A 21,977-nucleotide genomic window follows, 5' to 3' on the forward strand; every position below is an offset into this window, starting at 1 on the left:
CACCCATCCCAGTGCTGAGGAGGAACCAGCCCCCACTCTGCAGGGGCCTCAGGTGGACCAGCCAGAGTGAAGAGGCGCAGGCGCTTGGGAGGTGGCCTGGCCTGATCCACCTGTTTGCTTGGGGATTTTGTTATGTCTAAGCCCCTTTCCAGTCAAATGGAGAGAAGACAAAGAAGCCAAGTTAGAAATCCTTGGCTCTCCTTTCTGTACGGAGTCCTGGGAGATCTCACCTGCTCTTCCCTCGTACTAACTGAGTACGGATTGTCAGGAACTGTATCAGACTAGGCGTAATTCTGAGTAGGCCAGAAGCGATCCAGTCTCTCAGGGTGAGTCACCTCGTGTGGGACCCACACAATTTGGGAGACTCTGGGAGTGAGAGGGAAAGTGCTGGGTGAAGGTGGTGGGGAAGGAGCACCCAGCCTGGATGTTGGAGGGACAGATCAGGCCTCCTGAGATGGCGATGTGGAATTGGAGGCTGCAAGGGTGGACAGGAGTCATCAAGCTGTGTGGGGACTGGAGGGCTGAGGAATGCTGAGCAGATGGAGCAGCAGCAAGTCAGAGACCAAAAGCAGCTCCAGTCTGAGTCATGCGTCAAGGTGGGGGCAGGAGACGGAGGCAGGCACAGTGGGAGCAGAGGTCGTCTGTGTAAATGAGAGTGGTTTTATTCTAGCAGCCCTGGAGGAGGAAAAGCAGCCTAGAAAATGTGTTTCAGAAATTGCATCCTGGCCATAGGTGGAAGCTGGGCTGGAGCTGGGGGCATGAGGATGCTGCTGCAGCCCAGCCAGACGGAGTGACCCTGGCGTCTGTCTGGAGGCTGGATGCACAGGGCCTAGTGGGGCAGGAGCGGGGCACGAGTGGGGAGGGGCAGCAATGACCAGCAGGCACCTCAGGGCCGAGGTGAGGCTAGCATGTGGGGCTCTCCACCCTCGGCACCAAAGCTTTAGAAACGCACTTTAACTCAGGCAGACTTTAAGTCCTGGTTGGGTCCCGTGGGCTCCAGCACTGCCCACCACAGGAGCTTAAGGATGCATGCACACGTCCAGGTCCTGGCAGGAGCGTCTCCAACAGGCGGTAGCAAATTTGATTCCCTGGTTCAGGTCAGAGACGGAGCTGAGGGCGGGATGGGCGAGGTCTGGGCTGTGAGGGCACACAGCTCGCAGAACCCCCGCTGGGCTCTTGCCGTTGGGGATACTGGCGCTGAGCCATTCGGGCCTGGGTCTGTGGTTGTCTTCCGCTTGGTCACATAACGCTGTGTCACATCGACAGTTAAGTCAGGGCTGAAGGGAGCTGGCCTGTGGACCAACCTGCCATGGAGCCCAGGAGAGCAGTGCTGGGCAGAACACAACTCAATTTCAAAGCATGGAGTTTTAGGTTTCCTGACGATTTCCTAGGGTTTTAGGAGCTCCGTGTGAGGAACTGGGACAGAGCTCAAACACATTTCTTCCTCCCTTCTTTTTCTTGTGGAGCCCAGGGCTTGGGTACGTGGACAAGTGCTCTACCACTGAGCTGCAGCCCAGCCCTGAGTTGTAGGTTTCTGTGGCAAATTCATATCATAGAAACAGGTTTCACAGGCAGTTGGATTTATTGGCCTGGACTTAAGGAAAGACGTCTGAGACCACAGGGGACAGTTGAATTCTGTAGGGGGAGTGGGAGAACCCACAGAAAGGACGTAAAGTGGAAACATGAGGACGGGTTCTACCCAGATGCACACCAACCTTTAGCGGCTGAGCAGAGCCGAGAACCTCTGGAGCATGGTCAGCATGTCACCTGTGGATCTGCCTGGAGCCCCTCCTGCTGAGGACAGGAGTCAGACTAGAGTGGGTAGTGGAGCCAAGGGTACGGCGGAGTGGGCACAACTGCTCCCAGAGCTTGGTCTCCTACATCACCTGCAGTGCCTTGTCTCTCTGCTGTGTGTGTGTGTGTGTGTGTGTGTGTGTGTGTGGTGCTGGGGTAGAACCCAGTGCCTCCTGCCTACCAGGTGAGGGTTCTGGCACTGTACCTCACCTCCAGCCTCTTCTCTCCTGTTTTTAAAGAGACTTAGGGAAAGTTAATTCCCCTTTCTGAGAGAGTCCATCTGGGGATGAGCCCCAGCCCTAGTGACCTTCACTCTCTTCCTGGTCAACACTGCTGACTTCTCATCCTCCCGGGGGGCCTGAGTTGTGTGAAGCCCTGTGCGGAGAGAAGAGTCTGCATCCTGTCTGCCTGGCTGCTCTCTGGTCCCACCTGGAGCACAGGAACTCTTCCAGGCTCCTGGAAGTGTGTTCTTGTATGGATGAAGGTTATGGAAAAGAAAATTATCATGGCCAAGTTGAAACATTCCACTTGTATATTTTTGGTACCTCATGTTCCAGCTGAAAACATTAAAATACTTTGGAACGCATGTGAAATCCACCTTCACATCGGACCACCCAGTTCAGAACATGTAATGAGAAACTACAGAAACCATCCTGTAGTTGTAGGTGACAGCTGTTGACTCTCAGATTCAGTTTTAAGAAGGCCAGAGGAAGGAATAAAGAAGCATATACATTTGAAATACCCAAACCATGCAATAGTGTAGCTATTAGGAGGTAGATGCGGGGAGATGGGTTCCATCTCTCTTCCCTCTCTTCCTCCCTCCCTCCATATAATGCAGGTCAGAAAACAGGAGGTTTGTAGAAATGTTGATACTTGCATTTCTTCTTCTTGTGGGATTTACTCTGCAGACTGCAAATAGAAACAGTAGCCTAACCCACTTGAACTCTGCCCATTACATTCTTCACATGTAAATCTCACATGTGTTTGGGAGAACTACTCCTCCAGAAGTCGTGTTCTCTGAGCACATATTTTAGGATGTCACTAGTCGCTGGGGATTAAAACTTCACGTGTCCTCTGCTATTTATAGAATTATGAGCTGCAAGGTTTTCAACCCTCCTTTCTTCTTAAGCACCGGGACTCCAGCCTTTCCGGCGGAGGAATGCTGCTCTCCCTCCCCACCTCCCGACCCTGCCGCTGCAGCGCGCCCTCCCTCCGAGGGGCCGAGTCAGGAGCGTGACGCAGGAGTGGGCCCGTCCTGGACGCCCAGCCTCGGGGCGCAGGACCCACCAGCGGCGCAGTGCTCCGCTCGGCTGCGCGCCCAGTCGGTCCCCGTGGCACCCGCTGCGCGCATCCCAGCCAACGGCCTTCCAGCTCACCACGCTGCCCAGCGGGAGGGAAAATGGGCACCGGGGATTTCATTTGCATCTCCATGACTGGAGGGGCGCCCTGGGGGTTCCGGCTGCAGGGCGGCAAGGAGCAGAAGCAACCTCTCCAAGTGGCAAAGGTAAGCAGGGAGCAGGGTCAGGGTTGTGCGCCTTGTCTGCCGGGAGGGTGATGGCAACCTGCTGAGTTCGGGCGGCAGGCCCCTGGGTTAGCTGCCGCTGAATTGATGGAGGACCCGGCTTGGATTTAAGAAACTGCGAAGTTGGAACTACCGTATATCATGTAATTAACTGGCAATCAACGGGGGAGAGAAGGGGCACATGTAGGAGAAAAGACCTAGATAACGCCCGCTTCCGAGGACGGCAGAGAGCTCGGCGGGGCACAGCCGCTTGTCGGCGATGCGCCAGGGGATCTAGTACTGGTGGCAGCGTGCACAGAAAAGCCAATTTTGGCAATAATTTTTAAAGTATGATGAAATGTCATAAAATCTATTTAAAGAATATCCTTTTAAGGGTTTGACAAGTAAATGCACAAATCCAAGAGCTGTATTCCCTCAAGTGTGCTCAGCCGGTTCCGGCGGTAGTGAGACGCAGAGATTCTGGAGCGGCCAGGGCCTGGGGCGACTGCAGGCTGCGGAGCTGGTCCGCAGGGGTGCGCCGCCGGGCCGGGCTGCTGCCTCCAACTGGCAGTCGAAAGAACTCTAAAACGTATGGAGTGAGCAAAGTTTTACCTGACTTTAATACCAAATTATAGTATCGTATCGAAGTATGTGGAGCAGGAGACGGATTTTGTTCTATGCTTACGGGTCCGGGTGGCTCAGGAATGTGAGTGGCTGCCTTGTAGGCGTTCCTTCACCCTAACTTTTACTTTTAAAAGCGGTGGGAGTGAGGAAAGGAGTTTCTTTGAAGTTTCCCCGTTCAGTCCTTTCCTAACGCGATGGTAGAATCCTGCCCCCTAGTGGAGGTTCAGACCTCAGCGAGGACCCTGAGCAGGACCTGAAACGCACATTTTTTTTTTTTTTTTTTTTAATTACTGGAAAGTCCCTCAGATTTCCAGTTCAAGTATTTTCGGTAGAGGAAAGAGCCCCGAGGGGTTAAGTAACCCTCCCGGAGTGTCTCGTTGAACCTCCCAGTGATCGGAGCCTCACGCGGCTCCCTGGGCGCCTGCGGGAGCCCGGCAGGCAGGTGGCTGTAGGCAAGAGTGAACGTGGGGACTCCTCCTTTGCGCCCCGTGGAGCCGACTCAGACCCGGGAACGTGGGGGGACTCCTCCTCTGCGCCCCGTGGAGCCGACTCAGACCCGGGAACGTGGGGGGACTCCTCTGCGCCCCGTGGAGCCGACTCAGGCCCGGGAACGTGGGGGGACTCCTCCTCTGCGCCCCGTGGAGTCCACTCAGACCCGGGAACTGGGGGGACTCCTCCTCTGCGCCCCGTGGAGCCGACTCAGATCCGGGAACGTGGGGAGACTCCTCCTCTGCGCCCCGTGGAGTCCACTCAGACCCGGGAACTGGGGGGACTCCTCCTCTGCGCCCCGTGGAGCCGACTCAGACCCGGGAACGTGGGGGGACTCCTCCTCTGCGCCCCGTGGAGTCCACTCAGACCCGGGAACTGGGGGGACTCCTCCTCTGCGCCCCGTGGAGCCGACTCAGATCCGGGAACGTGGGGGGACTCCTCCTCTGCGCCCCGTGGAGCCGACTCAGACCCGGGAACGTGGGGGGACTCCTCCTCTGCGCCCCGTGGAGCCGACTCAGACCTGGGAACTGGGGGGACCCCTCCTCTGCGCCCCGTGGAGTCCACTCAGACCCGGGAACTGGGGGGACTCCTCCTCTGTGCCCGGTGCAGCCCACTCACAGAGAAGGGAAGGCGTGGAAGGAGAGCAGTGGAAGAGGGTGGGGCACCGGGGCAGGGGAAAGGAACCTGCCAGAACCGGAGGGAGGGTCGTGGCAACAGGGTCCTGAAATGCTGGGAACCACAGAGCGTCAGTTACTGGTAGTAAAAGCACCAAAGTTTGTGACAACATTTAAAGATATCAGGTGATGTGAGATAAATGTGAATGTCTAATCCAGGCTGAGACCTGGAGGCTGATGTGGCTTTGCCGAGTTTAGAACTGCCGATGGTTGGCTGCCTCCCATGGGGAGACTTGGAGTTCCTTCCAGATCTGAGCTCCAGGACAGCCTGGCCCCTGGCAGTGGCCAGCTCCCCGGGGGTGCTGCGCGTGTGTGCATGTGCAACTAAGCAGAGAGACGCTTTTGAGTGGGTGGAAAGGAGAGAGTGAAGGAAGAAACTGCACTGCAGTGTCTGAGGGCCACTCTCCCTGCCCTACACCCGAGGGCACAGTACTCCTGGTCTGCTGGTGAGGATGGCCTGGCTGGAAGTGTCATCCTCCAGTGGCTCTGAACAGCAGAGCGGGGTGGCGCCTCCCTTCTCTCCGTGCTGGTCCTCCAGTGCTCAGGTGAGCCCCGTGTTCTAGGAAGCCTTGGAGCAGAGGGCTGCTCACTGCTGCCTCTCCAGGGCCACCATTCTTCTCTACAGTGCAAGTCGGTCAGAGTGGACCAGGAGCCCAGCACAGGCGGTGTCCTGGGGCAGAGACTGCTCCTTGGGGCCCGGCTGCTCCAACCTAGAGGAGACACACAGGGCTGGATGCAGGACGCTTGGTGGCAAGCAAGATGCTCACGGTCTTGAGAAAAAAGATTAATTTGAGAATTGAAAAAAAATAAATATTTCCCAAGAAGATAAAATTTCAGCCAGTGCTTGAACCATGACCGTAAAATGAGAATGCTTTGAAATGGTTTGTTCAAAGACAAAACAAAGATTGTCTTGTTGTGAAACATTTGTGTTTAGGGTTTTCATGATTCTGTATAGAACAAAACTTTAGCAGGCTGAAATAGCCCAGGAAAGATGGGGATAGTGTTGTTCAACAGTCAGGAGTGCAGTGGCCTTCCGAGTCCCCTGAGCACGCTCCCAGGACTAGGCCGGACACTTCTGAGATGCTTAGACGTGTTAAGTGCTGGGCTGGCTGACCAAACTGCACACAAACCCACACTTTAAAGATTACTAACAGGAATATTAATAAAACTTTTCAGTACAAGAAGTTCAGTGCTCTAAGTTTATGTTTTGTTTTAAAAGTAAACTGATTTTTTTTTTAAAGGCCCAAATAATCAGTAACGCGCCTGGTGTCTGAATGCTTGTGTGTCTGTACATTTGCATTCTGCACGTACACAGTGTACGCCTCGTAGGCTGGAGCCACTGGCTGGGTGTGTACCCAGACACCAGCTGTGGGAGCCCACGGTCCCATTGTGGGTGCTAGGTGCCTGCACTAGAGGACATCAGCCCTTCCACTTTGCAAAGCTTTCTTGGGACACACTCCTCCACGGCTCCTCTGGACACTCTTGCAGATCATTCTGGAAGAGCCTCATGTGAGGCAGTTGGGATCAGCTTCTAATGTATAAACAAATCTTACAGTTCAAAATGACTCACATTTTAAGAACAACAAAATATTGTTCAGAATATTTATCCTTTCATGGTTGATATAGTTAGAATTTTTCTTCAAACCTTATAAACCTCTGTAGTCCTGATTCCCATTGAATTTCAGTTCAAATTTTCAAGTACCGATTACAACTGAGATTACAAATTATAATCGTTCATTTCATGAGGCAGTGATGGATTCGATGACTCTTATCTGTTGCTGCAGACACTCTCTTCAAAGCTCTGAACAGAGCATATCACGTGGGCTAAGTGCATTTCAGGCTCAGCGGCCACGTCCTTTTGTGCCACCCGTGAGGCTTCTGCAATGCTTCATGGAGTAATTCCAGAAGCAACCACCTCTCCTGGGGAAAGGGCGTTAATGTGTGCAGATGTATTGAGAACATCTGCTCTTTACTTCCCACGGAAAGCTAGTAGTATCGTTAATAGAAAATAAACTAATCACTTAATTCCTAGTTGATTTTTGAGCCCTTTCTAGAAATTAAAGGTGGGTTTGCTTACACAGCCAACATACGCAGTGCATTTCCTAAGCGTGTGTCATGTGCTCCACCATCGCTCGTGGGCGCGTGGAGTCAGAGGCCCCTGCACGTGCACTCCGCCCGGTGGGGACCTGGCCCGGCGGCTGCGTCCAGCAAGCCCTTGCCGGGTGCCTGGGAGGGTTCAGGTGTCCTTCAAGTGATGCCTCTGGAGTGTTCCTCAAAGCCCACGGCGTGTGTGAGCCATTACCTTCACCCCAGAGGTGAGAAGGTGAGCGAGACAGGCCAGGCTGCTTGCTACTGGGACTCAAAAGAATCTGAATGCACCTCTTCTCCCTCTGTTGTTGGAAACGTGCCCAAGAGGAATGAGGACGGAGTAGGCCAGTGTGGTCCCCAAAGGAAGGTTTATAAAACATGAACGCACCACGGCCTCAGCATTGGTAAACACTTGGGAGGTAATTAATTGGCCTGGGGCGTGCCCTGGGCCTCAGAGTTTGTAAACACTCGGAGGTAATTCCCATTTGTGATCCAGATTCACAACCACTGCTGCAGAGAGGGAGCCAGCTGGGTCCACTCAGCGCTCACTGGGAGGCAGGCATGTCCTGCCCTACTGCCCTTTCCCAGTCAAGTTAGGAGGTGGCCAGAGAGGCCCAAGTTTTCAGCCTTGAGCAGGCCATGGTCGTGGGAGGGGAGAATCTCCCCTCTGGAGCCCAGACAGGTGAGCTGGGGAAGAGGGCAGGTGCTGGGGGCTTTAGCAGGAGCCCTGGTGGCTGGGCTGCAGGAAGGGAGGTCCCCTGCTCGTGTGTCTGAGAAACAATGTGGAGCCTGGTGTCCACACCAGGGCTGGCTCCGGTGTGCCCGGGACCCGAGCTCTGACAGCGTGGAGGAGGACCCAGGAGGCCACCTGGAGCAGCATTCACCTGCCCAGAAGCACCTCAGCTTACCAGAGCTCCGATTCCTGTCCAGACAACCAGGAATTTACCATCCTTGTTAAACCCACAGGCAAAATTTCACTCTTTCTACCTGGAGACAGTAGCTTTGAAGGAGCTGGGCCGCATTTTCCAAGCTCCTCGGTGACTGGTACTGGTAGACGGCGGGCTACCTGGCGGAGTGCCAGCTGGTTCAGTTCTAAGCGTGAGTGGGTCTGTTCCTCCCTGCTGCTCTCGGCCATTGATGAAGACAGCCCACCCTCGACAGAGCTTTGGGCAGACGCATGCACTTCTCACACTCTTGGTCATTAACCATCCGGTCCAACTGGAGCTTCTAATACCTGACTCTGAGTTCCCTCCCTAAACTGTGGCCAGGCGCGTGGCTTTGGAGCTCACCATGGGGAGAGGGGTGTTGTCTGCTCTTGACCCGCCTCCCTCCAGCTCCTCCCAGGCTAGAGGGAGGACGAGGAGGTGCAGAGTGGAGAGGAAGGTGCAAGCTTCACCCAGAGCTGAACAGGCGCAGTTCTCTCTCTGCTGCTGTTGTCCTTGCTGGTTAAGGCCGAGTGGTGTCCCAGTGCCAGGCAGGTGTGGCTTCTGCTAGGACCCCTGGAGGCCCCACAGGGCAGGCTCACCTCGCTGCTCTGTCCTGCCCCTGGAGGCTCCTGCAGCTCCTGGCTGGGAGTCTGACCTTTGGGGCAGGGTGCTAGAAGCTGGCTCACATCCAGCCACCTGCCATAGCAGTTGCTCTTGCAGAGGAGTTGCAGAGACCCCTGTCTGTACCAGGTGGGTGGGCGGGGGTCCCGGTGACAGGCCCTTACACTCAGCTAGATGATGTGTGAAACAGCTTAACTTCCCCTGTCAGTTCATGTGTTTGGCTAAAAGTACTTCTATGTGTCTGACTTGTAGTTTTCCAAGAGTGTTATTTAAGTTACCTCTTTTGATACTCGCAGGACTGGCCAGGTTTTATTACTGTTGAATTATAGAAAAAAAAAAAAAAAGATCCTGAAAAATTAAATCATTTGCAAATAAATTATGTAAACTAGTTCAAAGTCCAATAGAACATGTTCCTTCTGGAAAAGGCATCCTGCCGTGATCCTGTAAAAGGAGCCTGGACTGCCCCTCAGTCCTGCTGAGAAGGGCGGGGGCTTCAACGTGGGGTCTGAGCAGCGCAGACACTCGTGGAATCCAAGAGTGTCCTTCAGAACATGGATGACCTGCCACTCTTCTTGATGGCTGAAGGAAGGGGTTAGAGGTGCGCCTCCAAGCTAATGTGCAGCAGGAAAAAGCTGGGGGAGCGGCCTATGTTTAAATAAACCTGGAGGTGCACGTCTCCAAGGCATTCGTTGTGTTGTTCTAACACATTCACCAGGAAACCAGTCCCAAGCGGGCTTTGTCGGGCTGCGGAGTTGAGTCGGGTCTGGAACGACCCTGAAGGGAGGCAGACGTCCGAGGGGTGTCCTCTGCTCGTCTACCACCTTCTCCCCAGTTTTAAAAGGCAGGCCTCTAAGTCCCTGTGGACCCCTGTGGGCAGGTTGCCTGTGCAGTGCTACCTGGCGTGCAGGTCCAGCGTCTCTCAGGTAGAGGCACTTTAAGAACGTGGAGGTTTTCCATGTGAGCGGATACCATGTGTCCACTTCTCGCCGCTGGCCTTTGGTTTTCCCTGGTCCTCTTGCTGGCCAGAGTTATCTGCTGTATTTGGAAGAGGTGTGGATGCCCCACGGGGAGCCGCAGACGAGCCTCTGGGTCAGACCTATGGACTGTCCAGGCAACTCCCTCCCTTCATCCCCTTTATCAAAACGCACCTGGCTGGAATCCCACCTTTTTGGGACACAGATTACTTTTGCCCTGGGAGGTCGGGATCATTTCCCCAAACATCCGATGGCCCTTAACAGAACCTTCTGGAGACAGTTTCACTGAAGAAACTTGAACGGGATGTTTACTTCTGGGTGTTTTATTTACAACACTTCCTTTCTGGTGCTGGAAATGGAGCCCAGGGCTTCCTGCATGCTGGAAACGTCCTGCCACACCCAGTCCTGGACTGACCTTCGCAGCACAAGGGGAGGTCTGGGGCCTGGCCCTCACCACCTGCCTTCCAGAGCACACGCGGGTAGGGGCCTCTGCTGCCCCTGGTGGTTCGGGCAGCCCAGAGCCTTCCAACTGATAGGCGTCTCCTTAGCACGTGCACTTGAGGAGCCGGTAGAACATCACCTGCGTGGACCTGGCGGAGTGGTCAGTGCTCGTGATCTCCGAAACAACCTGTTCTGACACCGACTAACATCACGGACGCAGGATGCAGATCATTTTATTTGGAATTTTATTTTCAGAATAAACAATTTAGGAAATAAAATAGAAACAAACTAGAAACCTTCATAATTCTGTCTTAGGAAGGATAGTGTCCCCTTGATTTTTCTCTTACCAGAGTCCTATGTCAGTGTTCTGTTTATTCATCTATTTTAAGTTGACAGGTCAAATTGTATGTATTTATCACTCAGAACGTGGTGTCTTGAAAAATATCACGGGATGGTTAGAACAGCTGTCCACACGTGCTTCACCCCGTCCTTATTTTAGGTTTGAGACCTTACTACCCATAACCAAGTCCACAGTCAGATGCTGAACGGTGGACCTCCTGCCTTCCGCTCCATCTGGCTGCAGTCTCGCACCCTGCCGCGGGGCTCACAGCCCTCCCAGCCACCTGGCGACCCCAGCCCGTCTCCGCGCTGCAGTCCATGCCCTCACGCCCGTGGGCCCCGGGCCACGGGTGCTGCTCTGTGTTTGGGTTGCACGAGTGAGACCATGTGCTCTTGCCTGATCTCACCTGGCGTTGCGCTTCCCAGGCTAGTGCCTGCCACCCCGGGAAGGCCGGTGCTCTCAGCAGCTAGAGGCTGCACCCTCTGCATGCAGGCCTCCTGTTCACCCCTCGGTCTGCTGTGGACTCTGCTGGGCCCCGTGTCCCACTGTGAGAACTCTGCGTGAACACGGCCAGGCGCCCGGGCCTCCTTTCCTCTGGGCTCACTCCCAGCCAGGCCTTGTATTCCTGAGTCGTCCAGGTGCCTGCAGGCTTCTTTCTATGCCAGGAGTACTGGTCTGTGCTCTGCCCACAGTGGGCCCGGGAGCCCTTCTCCTCAGCCCCCAGCCCGATGTCCTGTGGACACAGCCTTCTAGCAGGAGAGAGTGACCTCATGGCTTTGACTTGCATCTCCCTGATGCCTGCCATGGCCATTGCGTGTCTTTTCTGGGGAAATGTCTGTCTGTGTCTTTGGTCCATGTTTCAGCTGAGTTATTTATTTCTTGACTTTGAGTTGAGTTTCTCACATATTTTGAAACTTTTCAGATGTGTGGTTTGCAAAAATATTCTCCCGATTTGCAGGTTGTCTCTTCACTCTCCTGGTTGTTTCCATCGCTGTGGAAAGCTGTTTAGTTCAAGGCGGTCCCTCTGGATTTTCCTTTCTGTTGCTTCTGCTGTGGGGTAGTCGTATCCAAACGGTCATTGTCTGACCAGCCCGGGAGCCTCCCCGTTTCCTCTGGTGGTCCCGTGGTTCAGTCTTCAACCCATTGGAGCTGATCTGAACCAGTGAGAGGCAAGGTCTGAATTTTCCATTTATTGACCAAACTGTCCTCTCTGTGTGTTCGTACACTTGGGCTGAAATCCACCCATTACTTCAAGGGTGTCCAATTTGTTGGCACACACTTGTTCCTAACCGTCTCTTGGGATCCTTTGTGGTATTGGTTGGAAGGTCTTATTTTTCATCTCTGATTTTTGAGTCTTCGCTCTTGTTATCTTAGTTAAGCTAAAGATTCTCAATTTTGTTTATCTTTTCATAAAAAACAGTCTTTGTTTTGTTAAATCTTTTGCATTTTCTAGTTTCTGTTTCATTATTTTGCTCTGATATTTACTGTTTCCTCCCTGTACTGACCTTGGGCTCCGTTCCTGAGCAGTGGCTGTGGATGTGTGGGTCACTCCGAGGCCTCTCTTCTGTTCTACAGGTCTGTGTGTCTCTCTCAGTACCATGCTGTTTTAAGCCCAAATTGTGTTTTGAGGTCAGGTAGTCTGACGCCTCTTCCTTTGTTCTTTTTGCTCAAGGTGTCATTTGGGTTTTTTGTGGTTTCATACAAGTTTTCAGTAGATAGTTCTTGTTCTGTGAAGAATGCCATTGATATTCTGATAGGGATTTTGTTGACTCTGTAAGTCACTCACGCGTGTGGACATTTTAACAATATTGGTTCTCCCGGTGCAGGAATATGGGATGTCTTTCCACTTTTGTCCTGTTCTCTTTGGTTTCTTTCTCTGTGAGCTTTGACAGCTTTACTACAATGTCTTCAGGGAGCCTTATTCAGATCAAACCTGGAGACATTTGACCTTTCTACCCCTGGATATTTATATCTTTCTCCAGACTTGAAAAGTTTCCTTCTACTATTTCCCATAAACTTTATTCCTTTTCAGTCTCTGTTGTGTTTTTGTCTTCTGACTGTATATTTTCAAAGAATCTGTCTTTGAGCTCACAGTCTGTCTTCTGCTTGATAAAGTCTGCTGGTGATGATATTTATATTTTTCATTTCATTCATTGTATTTTTCAGTTCCAGGATTTGTTTGATTTATCATCATTATTATTCTCTTTTGAATTTCTTGTTCTGGTTATTTTTTCATTGAAGTATTTCTCTGTATTTTCATGAAGTCTTTGGCCTGCCTTAAAACAGCTATGTGAGTTCTTTGTCAGGTGGTTCATACACCTTCATCTCTCTAAGGTCAGTTACTGGTGCCTTGTTCTGTATGCTTGGTGGCACCATGTTTCCTGGTCATTTTTTATCTCTGTGGTTGTGTGTTTATGTCCATGTATTGAAGAAGGAGGTACCTACTCTAGGATTTATGGTCCGGCTTTGTCTGGGAACATCCTTCAGTAGTGAATTTGTCCAGTTCATAAGTTGTGGTCCCTGTGCCGAGACCTGCTTCAGCCACTGTGGTGCTAGAGGGCACCCAAAGTCACACAGCACATGGCCCAGGCTCCACTGTTTGTCTCTTTGGCAACTCTGGGCCATACTAGTCTCTGTGGTCTGGTGTCACATTTCTTAGGTTCATGCTACAGAGCTGCCAGAGAGATTTTGCTGTCACCTGTTGTATCACTGTGTATTCTCAGTGTCCCTAGTGTAAGTGCAAAAGGACGGGAGGTAGACCTCAATGGATTCAGAGAAGCCTTTATTCCTTCGCAGCCTTGAGCGCCATTGGGGTCCACTTTCTGGATGGGAAAATGGCTGTCAGTTACAGAGGGGATTTTAGTTTTATAGGGTACAGTGATGTGATCATTGGAAACCCTGAACGTGCAGCTTTGATCATCAGGGGCTTGTTGTATAGGTTAAAATTTTAATTTAGGAGGGTGGTTGTGAAGAGGCTGAAACTCATTGTTTGGGGAGATAAGAGTCCGGATCCTGAGGAATGAGTGCTCAAATCTTGCCCATTGTCGTTTAGGACTAATTTGCCATGGGGGAAGGTTAAGGCTTAGAACCGGCATTCAGTATCTGCCCCTTTCCCCCAGGACCCATTGTATCAGGAAAGAATGCTCTGGGAGAGGTTTAATGTTTGACCGATTTCCCCTCCCTCCTCCCAAGCCACACCATCCCTCCAATTTTCCTGGGGAGCTATCTTGTAGGAATATTATTTTCCATAAGCCTTCATCCAGCACTATCATCAAAATAGCCACAACATTGTTTTTCTGATTACGTGCCCACCATTGGTCAGGCATGCTATGAGTTGTTTCCTTTACGATCCCCATCATCCTTTTCTCAGACAAGGAATCTGAGGCAGAGAGAAGTTAGGTCAGCAGCTTAAGGTCACAGGTCAGCAGATGGCAAGACCAGGATGGAGACCAGTTTGATGCCAACACCCTTGACTATGACCAGCAGTGTGGCTTCTTCAGTGTGACACCTGCTCTCTGGGCCCCCAGCCTGTGGCTCGACCAGAGGTGCATTCAGCTGCTGGGAAGCACCCCAGTTCTCAGAACAGGCGCCCTGACTCCCTCGTCCCTCCTGGAACGCTCGCCCTCACACCCGGCCACCACGCCTGGAGAGGTTGCTTCACGCGAGAAGTCCTTGCTCAAGGCAGGTCTCCAGAGGCCTGGCCCTGTTGAAGTCAGAGGTGAGCATCTGCTCTTCCGAGTGCACGCCTGCATTCACTTGGGCTCCTTGGGCTTCTCTGTCTGGGAGGCAGCTTTGCTCACCATCTGTTACTCCTCAGACCAGCGTCATCCACACATTCGAAGGACCCTCCTGGAGGAAGACACTCCGAGCGAATCCCATCTGAGTTCTAGATGCACTTAGAACATGCACACACACACGTCTCGATGACTGTCCTGCTCATCTTTACCCATCTGGCTCTAGATGCACCTAGAACATGCACACACACACGTCTCCATGACTGCCCTGCTCATCTTTTACCCATCTGGCTCTAGATGCCCTTAGAACATGCACACACACACGTCTCCATGACTGCCCTGCTCATCTTTTACCCATCTGGCTCTAGATGCACTTAGAACATGCACACACACATGTCTCCCTGACTGCCCTGCTCATCTCTACCCATCTGGCTCTAGATGCACTTAGAACATGCACACTCACACACGTCTCCCTGACTGCCCTGCTCATCTTCTACCCATCTGGCTCTAGATGCACTTAGAACATGCACACACACACGTCTCCCTGACTGCCCTGCTCATCTTTTCCCATCTGGTTCTAGATGCACTTAGAACATGAACACACACACGTCTCCCTGACTGCCCTGCTCATCTTTTACCCATCTGGCTCTAGATGCCCTTAGAACATGCGCACACACACGTCTCCATGACTGCCCTGCTCATCTTTACCCATCTGGTTCTAGATGCACTTAGAACATGCACACACACACGTCTCCCTGACTGCCCTGCTCATCTTTTACCCATCTGGTTCTAGATGCACTTAGAACATGCACACATACACGTCTCCATGACTGTCTTGCTCATCTTTTACCATCTGGCTCTAGATGCACTTAGAACATGCACACACACACGTCTCCATGACTGTCCTGCTCATCTTTTACCATCTGGCTCTAGATGCACTTAGAACATGCACACACACACGTCTCCATGACTGCCCTGCTCATCTTTTACCCATCTGGCTCTAGATGCACCTAGAACATGCACACACACACTCTCTATGACTGCCCTGCTCATCTTTTACCCATCTGGCTCTAGATGCACTTAGAACATGCACACACACACGTCTCCATGACTGCCCTGCTCATCTTTTACCCATCTGGCTCTAGATGCACCTAGAACATGCACACACACACTCTCTATGACTGCCCTGCTCATCTTTTACCCATCTGGCTCTAGATGCACTTAGAACATGCACACTCACACATATCTCCCTGACTGTCCTGCTCATCTTCTACCCATCTGGCTCTAGATGCACTTAGAACATGCACACACAAACGTCTCCATGACTGCCCTGCTCATCTTTACCCATCTGGCTCTAGATGCACTTAGAACATGCACACACACATGTCTCCCTGACTGTCCTGCTCATCTTTTACCCATCTAGCTCTAGATCCACTTAGAACATGCACACACACACGTCTCCCTGACTGCCCTGCTCATCTTTACCCATCTGGTTCTAGATGCACTTAGAACATGCACACACACACGTCTCCCTGACTGCCCTGCTCATCTCTACCCATCTGGCTCTAGATGCACTTAGAACATGCACACACACATGTCTCCCTGACTGCCCTGCTCATCTTTTACCCATCTGGCTCTAGATGCACTTAGAACATGCACACACACATGTCTCCCTGACTGCCCTGCTCATCTCTACCCATCTGGCTCTAGATGCACTTAGAACATGCACACATACACATTTCCCTGACTGCCCTGCTCATCTCTACCCATCTGGCTCTAGATGCACTTAGAACATGCACACATACACGTCTCCCTGACTGCCCTGCTCATCTTTTACCCATCTGGTTCTAGATGCACTTAGAACATGCACACACACACGTCTCCCTGACTGCCCTCTCATCTTTTACATATAGTGTAAGACATACCAAGAAGAAGAACTTTAAGAGTAAAGATGAAACAAACACCATTTCAGACTGGCTTTTATTTTGCTTTCTTCACAGCACAGAAAGTCTCTTTCATCTGCAAACCCAGGATTAAAAAGCTGTCAATGGTTGAGAGGCTCTATGGGTCTGGAAATCCTGGTGTGACACTGTGTGGTGTGATGATTCAAAGGCACCGTGCAGTCTCATTTATCTCAAGACTTACGCTTAAAGACTGCCGCAGCCACTGAAGAGCATGAGGCGCACTCAGAGGCTCCTGAGGGACAGAGCCGTGACAAGCCCTTTCCGATTTGTCAGCTGGCAATGTGGACGCCTTTGCTGAGACTCAACCCACAGGTTTCTCTCTTCTCAGATGTCCCCCTTTGTTCTGCTTAGTGGTTAGAACAGGCCACCTTTAAATGTTTCAGTGTTAAAATCTCACTGTACTTTGAAAATGGATTTTTTCTCTACTTAAGTGTGAAGAGATGACATTTAAAAATACACGTGTAATTCTCAGGCAAAAAAAACCCCATCTGATATGGAAACATTTTCAGTAACTCTTTATAAAAAAGTTCTGTTTCATCCACCTCTTGTTAAAAGTTGCTTTCAAAACAACTCATTGCTAGGGGAACCTTGCATTCATCATTCTGAAATATGTCAGGTCACCAATGAGTAAGAGCCACTTGTCACCTCAGAAAAGGAAAATGAATCTGGAATTTCCATTTGTGAGTTAAAACTGTGGAGCACCATGGAGCTCTGTGGCAGCTCCATGAAGGATTCGAAGTGGCAGCGTTGCCCTTCAGTGGTACAAATTCCTGTGGGGTTAGTCGGCGTTCCCTGGATGGCCTGCACCCTTGCACCATGCTTCAAGGCTCAGGGCAGCTTAGAGGCGACTTCTGTGAGTACCCTCATCAGTGCCTCCTGCAGCAGTCGCACTTCTGTCTTCACATCATTGCACTGCGTGAGCTTGCTACAGTAATGTCCTGAATGCATTTGGCGTGTGACCCTTCAGACCTTTCCCTAGAGTCTTTGTGGTGTGATATTGCCTGTCGAAGCAGGTACTCCATCAATGATTTTATGTGCACAGATTTTGTATAAAATGTTAGTTTTCTTAACTCCTTTTGAGAACATCCCTTCAGTTTCTCTCCTTTTAGGATCCCCAAATGTAGTTCCCTGTCTCTTTGAGTACTGAAATAGAATCTGCAGCATCCCAGACTGAGAGACCGTACGCATGTTCTCCTCCATCCAAGCATTCAGCAAGCTGCTCACCTGCGCAGTTTGTTCTGTTACTGCTGGAACCGGCTTTTTTCATCTTTGAGAGAATTTGCTGAAAATCTGCAGTTGCCGTATGGTAGTATTTTAGCCATGGTTAACCGTGTCCACACAGGTCTTTCTCAACTTGGTTTAGATTCTGCGGGGTTTGGAGCTGGGTGTTGGCTGACTTCGGGCTGTTGAGCACTCAGAGGCAGAAGCTGTTCCTGAGCTGGAAGCTTCCTTCTCCATGTCCTCCCAGCCCTCCCAGCAGGCTCGGCCCCGTCCACCTCCTCCTCCTCCATGGTGGATCATCCTTAACTGCTGGCTTCCTTCAGAGCTGTTCTAGGACTTGAATCCTTTTGTGTGAGTTGTTTTGGTTGAAAGGAGATGGTCATAAGCAAAGTTGGGCAGAGACATGACGTACTGTGACATGCCGAGGAGGCGCACCCAGGCGAAGCTCTTCCCTGCCGCCATGCTGGCAGCCCTTTGCTGAGTCCCCTCCAGTGCTGTCTGCAGTGCCCGCCTCTGGCCCACAGGCCCGAGGACCAGGAGCCCCGGCCAGATCCACTGTTAAAGTAGACTAAACGTCAGTTTGTGCTCATTTGGTCTCATTTTGGTCTCATTTTGTAGATGAAAGTACAGAGTCACAGGCATCCCTGGTTGGTGGGCTTGGGAAGAGTCTCGGGCACAGGTGCCACAGTGCTGGACCTGGGACCATTGTGTGCTGGGAATAGTGAGGCGGCTGGCATGAGCTTCCATGGGAAGCCAGGACGTGAGTCCAGAGTCTCAGGGACACAGGTGAGACCCTGTCCTGGAACCTGACACCATTACATGATCAGCCTGCTGGTCCCGTGAGAGCCAACGTGGACTGTGGTTTTGCATTTCTCCTGGTCCATTTTGGCTTTTCATAATGCAGCAGCTATGGAATAGTCTAGAACACTCCTTTAAAGGAACGTGTGCTGCTGCCTCTCCTGGGAAGTCTGGTTTAAACCAATGCTGAAGCAATCTTTCCTCTTCCCCTGAGGAGGTTTCCCTGCTGAGGGCAGAATTTAAGAGCACTGAGAAGAATTTGATGCATGATCCTGATCATCTTGACCTCAGTGTCAGACCTAGAGTGAGTGTGTTTTAATTCCAGTTCTCCTTCAAAAATGGGGTGGGCGCACGGACTGGCTCGGAAACAGACCCATGGAGAGGAACCCGTTTCAGAGCCCGCCTCCCCTCCCTGACGCGCAGCCTTAACCGTTTCTCTGAGCCTTGGTCTCTTCCTCTGTGATGAATTTGATGGATTGTAGGTGAACAGGGTTGGGGTATTGCTAGTGGGGCAGGTGAGGGACTGAGACAGGATGCAGGTAAGAGTGCGTCGCGGGGCTGTGGGGCTGTGTCGCCGGGGCTGTGCACACCAGGCGGGCTCTCGCCTTGGACGAACACGGCATGCCACAGAACGTTTGCAGCATCCAACAGTCAGGGCCGCATTGTCATGCAGTCTAGTCCACTCAAGGAGTGGACCAAGGTTATTACTCTGAAGGCCAGTGAAATGACAGTCCCACCTACACACAGCACAGGCTTTAAAGAAAACACCTCAAGCAAAGGACACCACCTCAGCAAGCCACCACGGGATGCCACCAGAGGACACCACCTCAGGATACCAACTCAGGATGCCACCTCAGGATACCACCATAGGATGCCACCTCAGCGTACCACCATAGGACACCACCACAGGACACCACCACAGGACACCACCTCAGGACACCACCTCAGAATACCACCAGAGGACACCATCTTAGGATGCCACCTCAGCATACCACCATAGGATGCCACCTCAGCATACCACCATAGGATGTCACCTCAGGACACCATCTCAGGATGCCACCTCAGGATGCCACCTCAGGACACCACCTCAGGACACCACCTCAGGACACCAATGCAGGACACCACCACACAAGTCTCCGTGTGGTGAAAAGCCTAGCATTTTCCCCTGGTTGGTGTCAGTGTGGCTCCCAGTAAACCAACTTGTGTGAATATTCCTTGACAGTCACTGCGGCTGCAGGAAATCAGACGCATGTCCCCTTGGAAGGGCTCTCGTGGCTGCCCACCTCCTGCCCTGTGGGGAAACATGGTCTGCACAGCTTCTTCCTGGGCCTCGTCCAGACCAGGAGGGGGGCTCAGTCCTCCCTGTGGCTCCGTGCTCCCTGTGGCTGGCTCAGTGCAGATGTCCCTCATGCAGGACAGTGGTGCCCTCGTCCCCTGTGCCCTCCAGGCCTCCAGCTCCTCTCCTCTCTTCTCTCCTCTCTCCACTGCCCACTCCCCTGCAGTCCTGGTCCACTTCTCACCCACCTCTCTTCCCCACCACTTGCTAAGCTGAGCAGGACAGCAGATCCCAGGTCGCACCATCAGGTTTCCAGAAGAAAGAGAGGCCCCTGGGGCGTGAGAGGGGCGTGTTGGTTCTGCACAAGCCCCAGCTGACTCCTGGGAGGGAGCAACACCCTGGATCTTCCCATCCAGGGAGGAGGTGAACTGTGCGGAGCCTCATCTGTCCTCGCAGCAGGGCAGGATTTCCCAGGGTTGCCTCCTGGGGCAGCTTAAGTGCAGAAGCTCCCTCTGAGGCCTGAGGACCCTGGCCTCCCCTCTGCATGGCTGCCTCCTGCACTGGCCCCCTGGCTTCCCTGAGTGCTCACACTCGCTCTTCCCCAGGTCTGTGACTTGGCTCTTTTCCAAAGCGGAACACTCCTCTGTCTATTTCTCCTAGGCACACAGTAGGTGTGCAGTGAAGACTATCACATTTTATCTTGTTGATTAGCAACAATTCCTGTTTTAACTTAATGAGTGGTAAAGTTGCAAAAGCAAGCACATGTCTGGGGTGAAGTCCGCAGGCTTGTTTCAGCCTTGGAGGTGAAAACACTTGAAGGGCATGTTTGCATTAGAGGCAGGTGGGAGCTGAGGGCTGCCTGCTACAGCAGGGAGGGCTGGACGGGGCGGGAGAGCAGCCTGGAGCAGCTTCGAAGCCTCGTCACCCTGCTCTGTGAAAGCAGAAGCATAGCCCTTGGCCTTTCTACCCCTGCTCTGGGGCTAGTGATCGACATTGGCCTTTCTACCCCTGCTCTGGGGCTAGTGATTGACATTGGCGTTTCTACCCCTGCTCTTGGTGTGGGTGATTGACATGCCATCCCTGGATAACTAAATAGGTAGGCAGCTAGACCTACTTACGGGAAGGTTGGTGAACACGTCACTGAATGAATGTCTTTGGATCTTAGTATAAGCGTGGCAGCTACTTAAGCATGATTGTGCTGAGGTGTCATTTTGCTCTTTTAAATGAGAAGCTTGTTAAAGTGTGGTTAGAAGAGTGCCGTGTTCCACTGGTGCACGTCCATGTCTACTTGCTGTCATGTGGTACTGTGATGTGGATCCCAGAGGTTCAGCGAGAGCCACCAAGTACGCTGAAATCAGGAGAGCTGAGTCCCAGGCAGGGCTCCAGCTGGCTCTGTTACCTTAACTACCTCGTTGACCAAGGGCCCTGCTTACCAAACAAAGGACTTAGAATAGATGATGTTAAGGTTCATTTTGGCTACAGTCTATTTTAAGTCAGGAAGATAATAGGTGAAAGAAAATTCCCATGAATAGTCATATAGTCTCTGTTGATTTGAAAAACAGAGAAATAGTTTCTGGAAAGTTGAATTCCTTATATGGCATTGTAGGGAAATCATATTTGCATTTCTCCATGTCAAAATTTCCAGGACATATTTATTTACTTATTTATTTATTTATTTATTTATTTTAATTATGTGATTCAGTTTATAAGAGGTATCAAGAATAAACAAATCTAGAAGATAATTGGAGAGAAAATGGGGAGTAGCTGCTAACAGATACAGTATCATTTTTTTTCACTTTTTAATTTGTTCAGATTATTTGTACACGACAGTAGGATGCATTTTGGCACATCATACATAGATGGAGTATGACTTCTCATTCTTCTGGTTTACATGATGCAGAATCACACTGGTCATGTAGACATATATGCACATAGGGTAATAATGTCCAGTTCATTCTACTGTCCTTCCTATCCCCAGACTCCTCCCCTCCCTTCACTCCCCTCTAATCCAAAGTAGATCTATTCTTCCCTAGCTGCACTCCCTTATTGTGAATTAGCATCTGCATATCAGAGAAAATATTCAGCCTTTGGTTTTTTGGGATTGGCTTATTTCACTTAGCATGATATTCTCCAACTCCATCCATTTACCTACAAATGTCATAATTTCATTCTTCTTTAAAGCTGAATAATATGCCATTATATATATACATATATATACATATATATATATATACTGTTCCATTATATATTTTTCATTATATACGAGTAATATTTGATTTTATATATTCATATGTATATATATATCACATTTTCTTTATCCATTCATCTGTTGAAGGGCACCTAGTTTGGTTCCATAGTTTAGCTATTGTGAATTGAGCTGCTAAAAACATTGATGTGGCTGTATCTCTGTAGTATGCTGATTTTAAGTCCTTTGAGTATAAACTGAGGAGTGGAATAGCTGGGCCAAATGGTGATTCCATTCCAAGTTATCTGAGGAATCTCCATACCACTT

At 51.2% G+C, this 21,977-nt stretch overlaps 1 protein-coding gene across 4 annotated transcripts in view; it reads left to right on the plus strand.

Annotated features, from left to right (window-relative positions):
- The first annotated feature begins 2,958 nt into the window (after positions 1–2,958).
- Positions 2,959–21,977, plus strand: part of Synpo2 (synaptopodin 2) — a 154,553-nt gene continuing 135,534 nt past the window's right edge. For 2 of the 4 annotated variants that reach the window (XM_047565826.1, XM_047565825.1), the window contains exon 1: positions 2,960–3,298. In XM_047565826.1, the coding sequence (XP_047421782.1) occupies positions 3,194–3,298 (105 nt within the window). In that variant the 5' untranslated portion in view covers positions 2,960–3,193. Of the gene's footprint in view, positions 3,299–21,977 lie in introns of all 4 variants that reach the window. The other 2 variants (XM_047565824.1, XM_047565827.1) reach the window with 2 other exon arrangements.

This window comes from Sciurus carolinensis, chromosome 10, assembly GCF_902686445.1.
Source record: "Sciurus carolinensis chromosome 10, mSciCar1.2, whole genome shotgun sequence".
Lineage (NCBI taxonomy): Eukaryota > Metazoa > Chordata > Mammalia > Rodentia > Sciuridae > Sciurus > Sciurus carolinensis.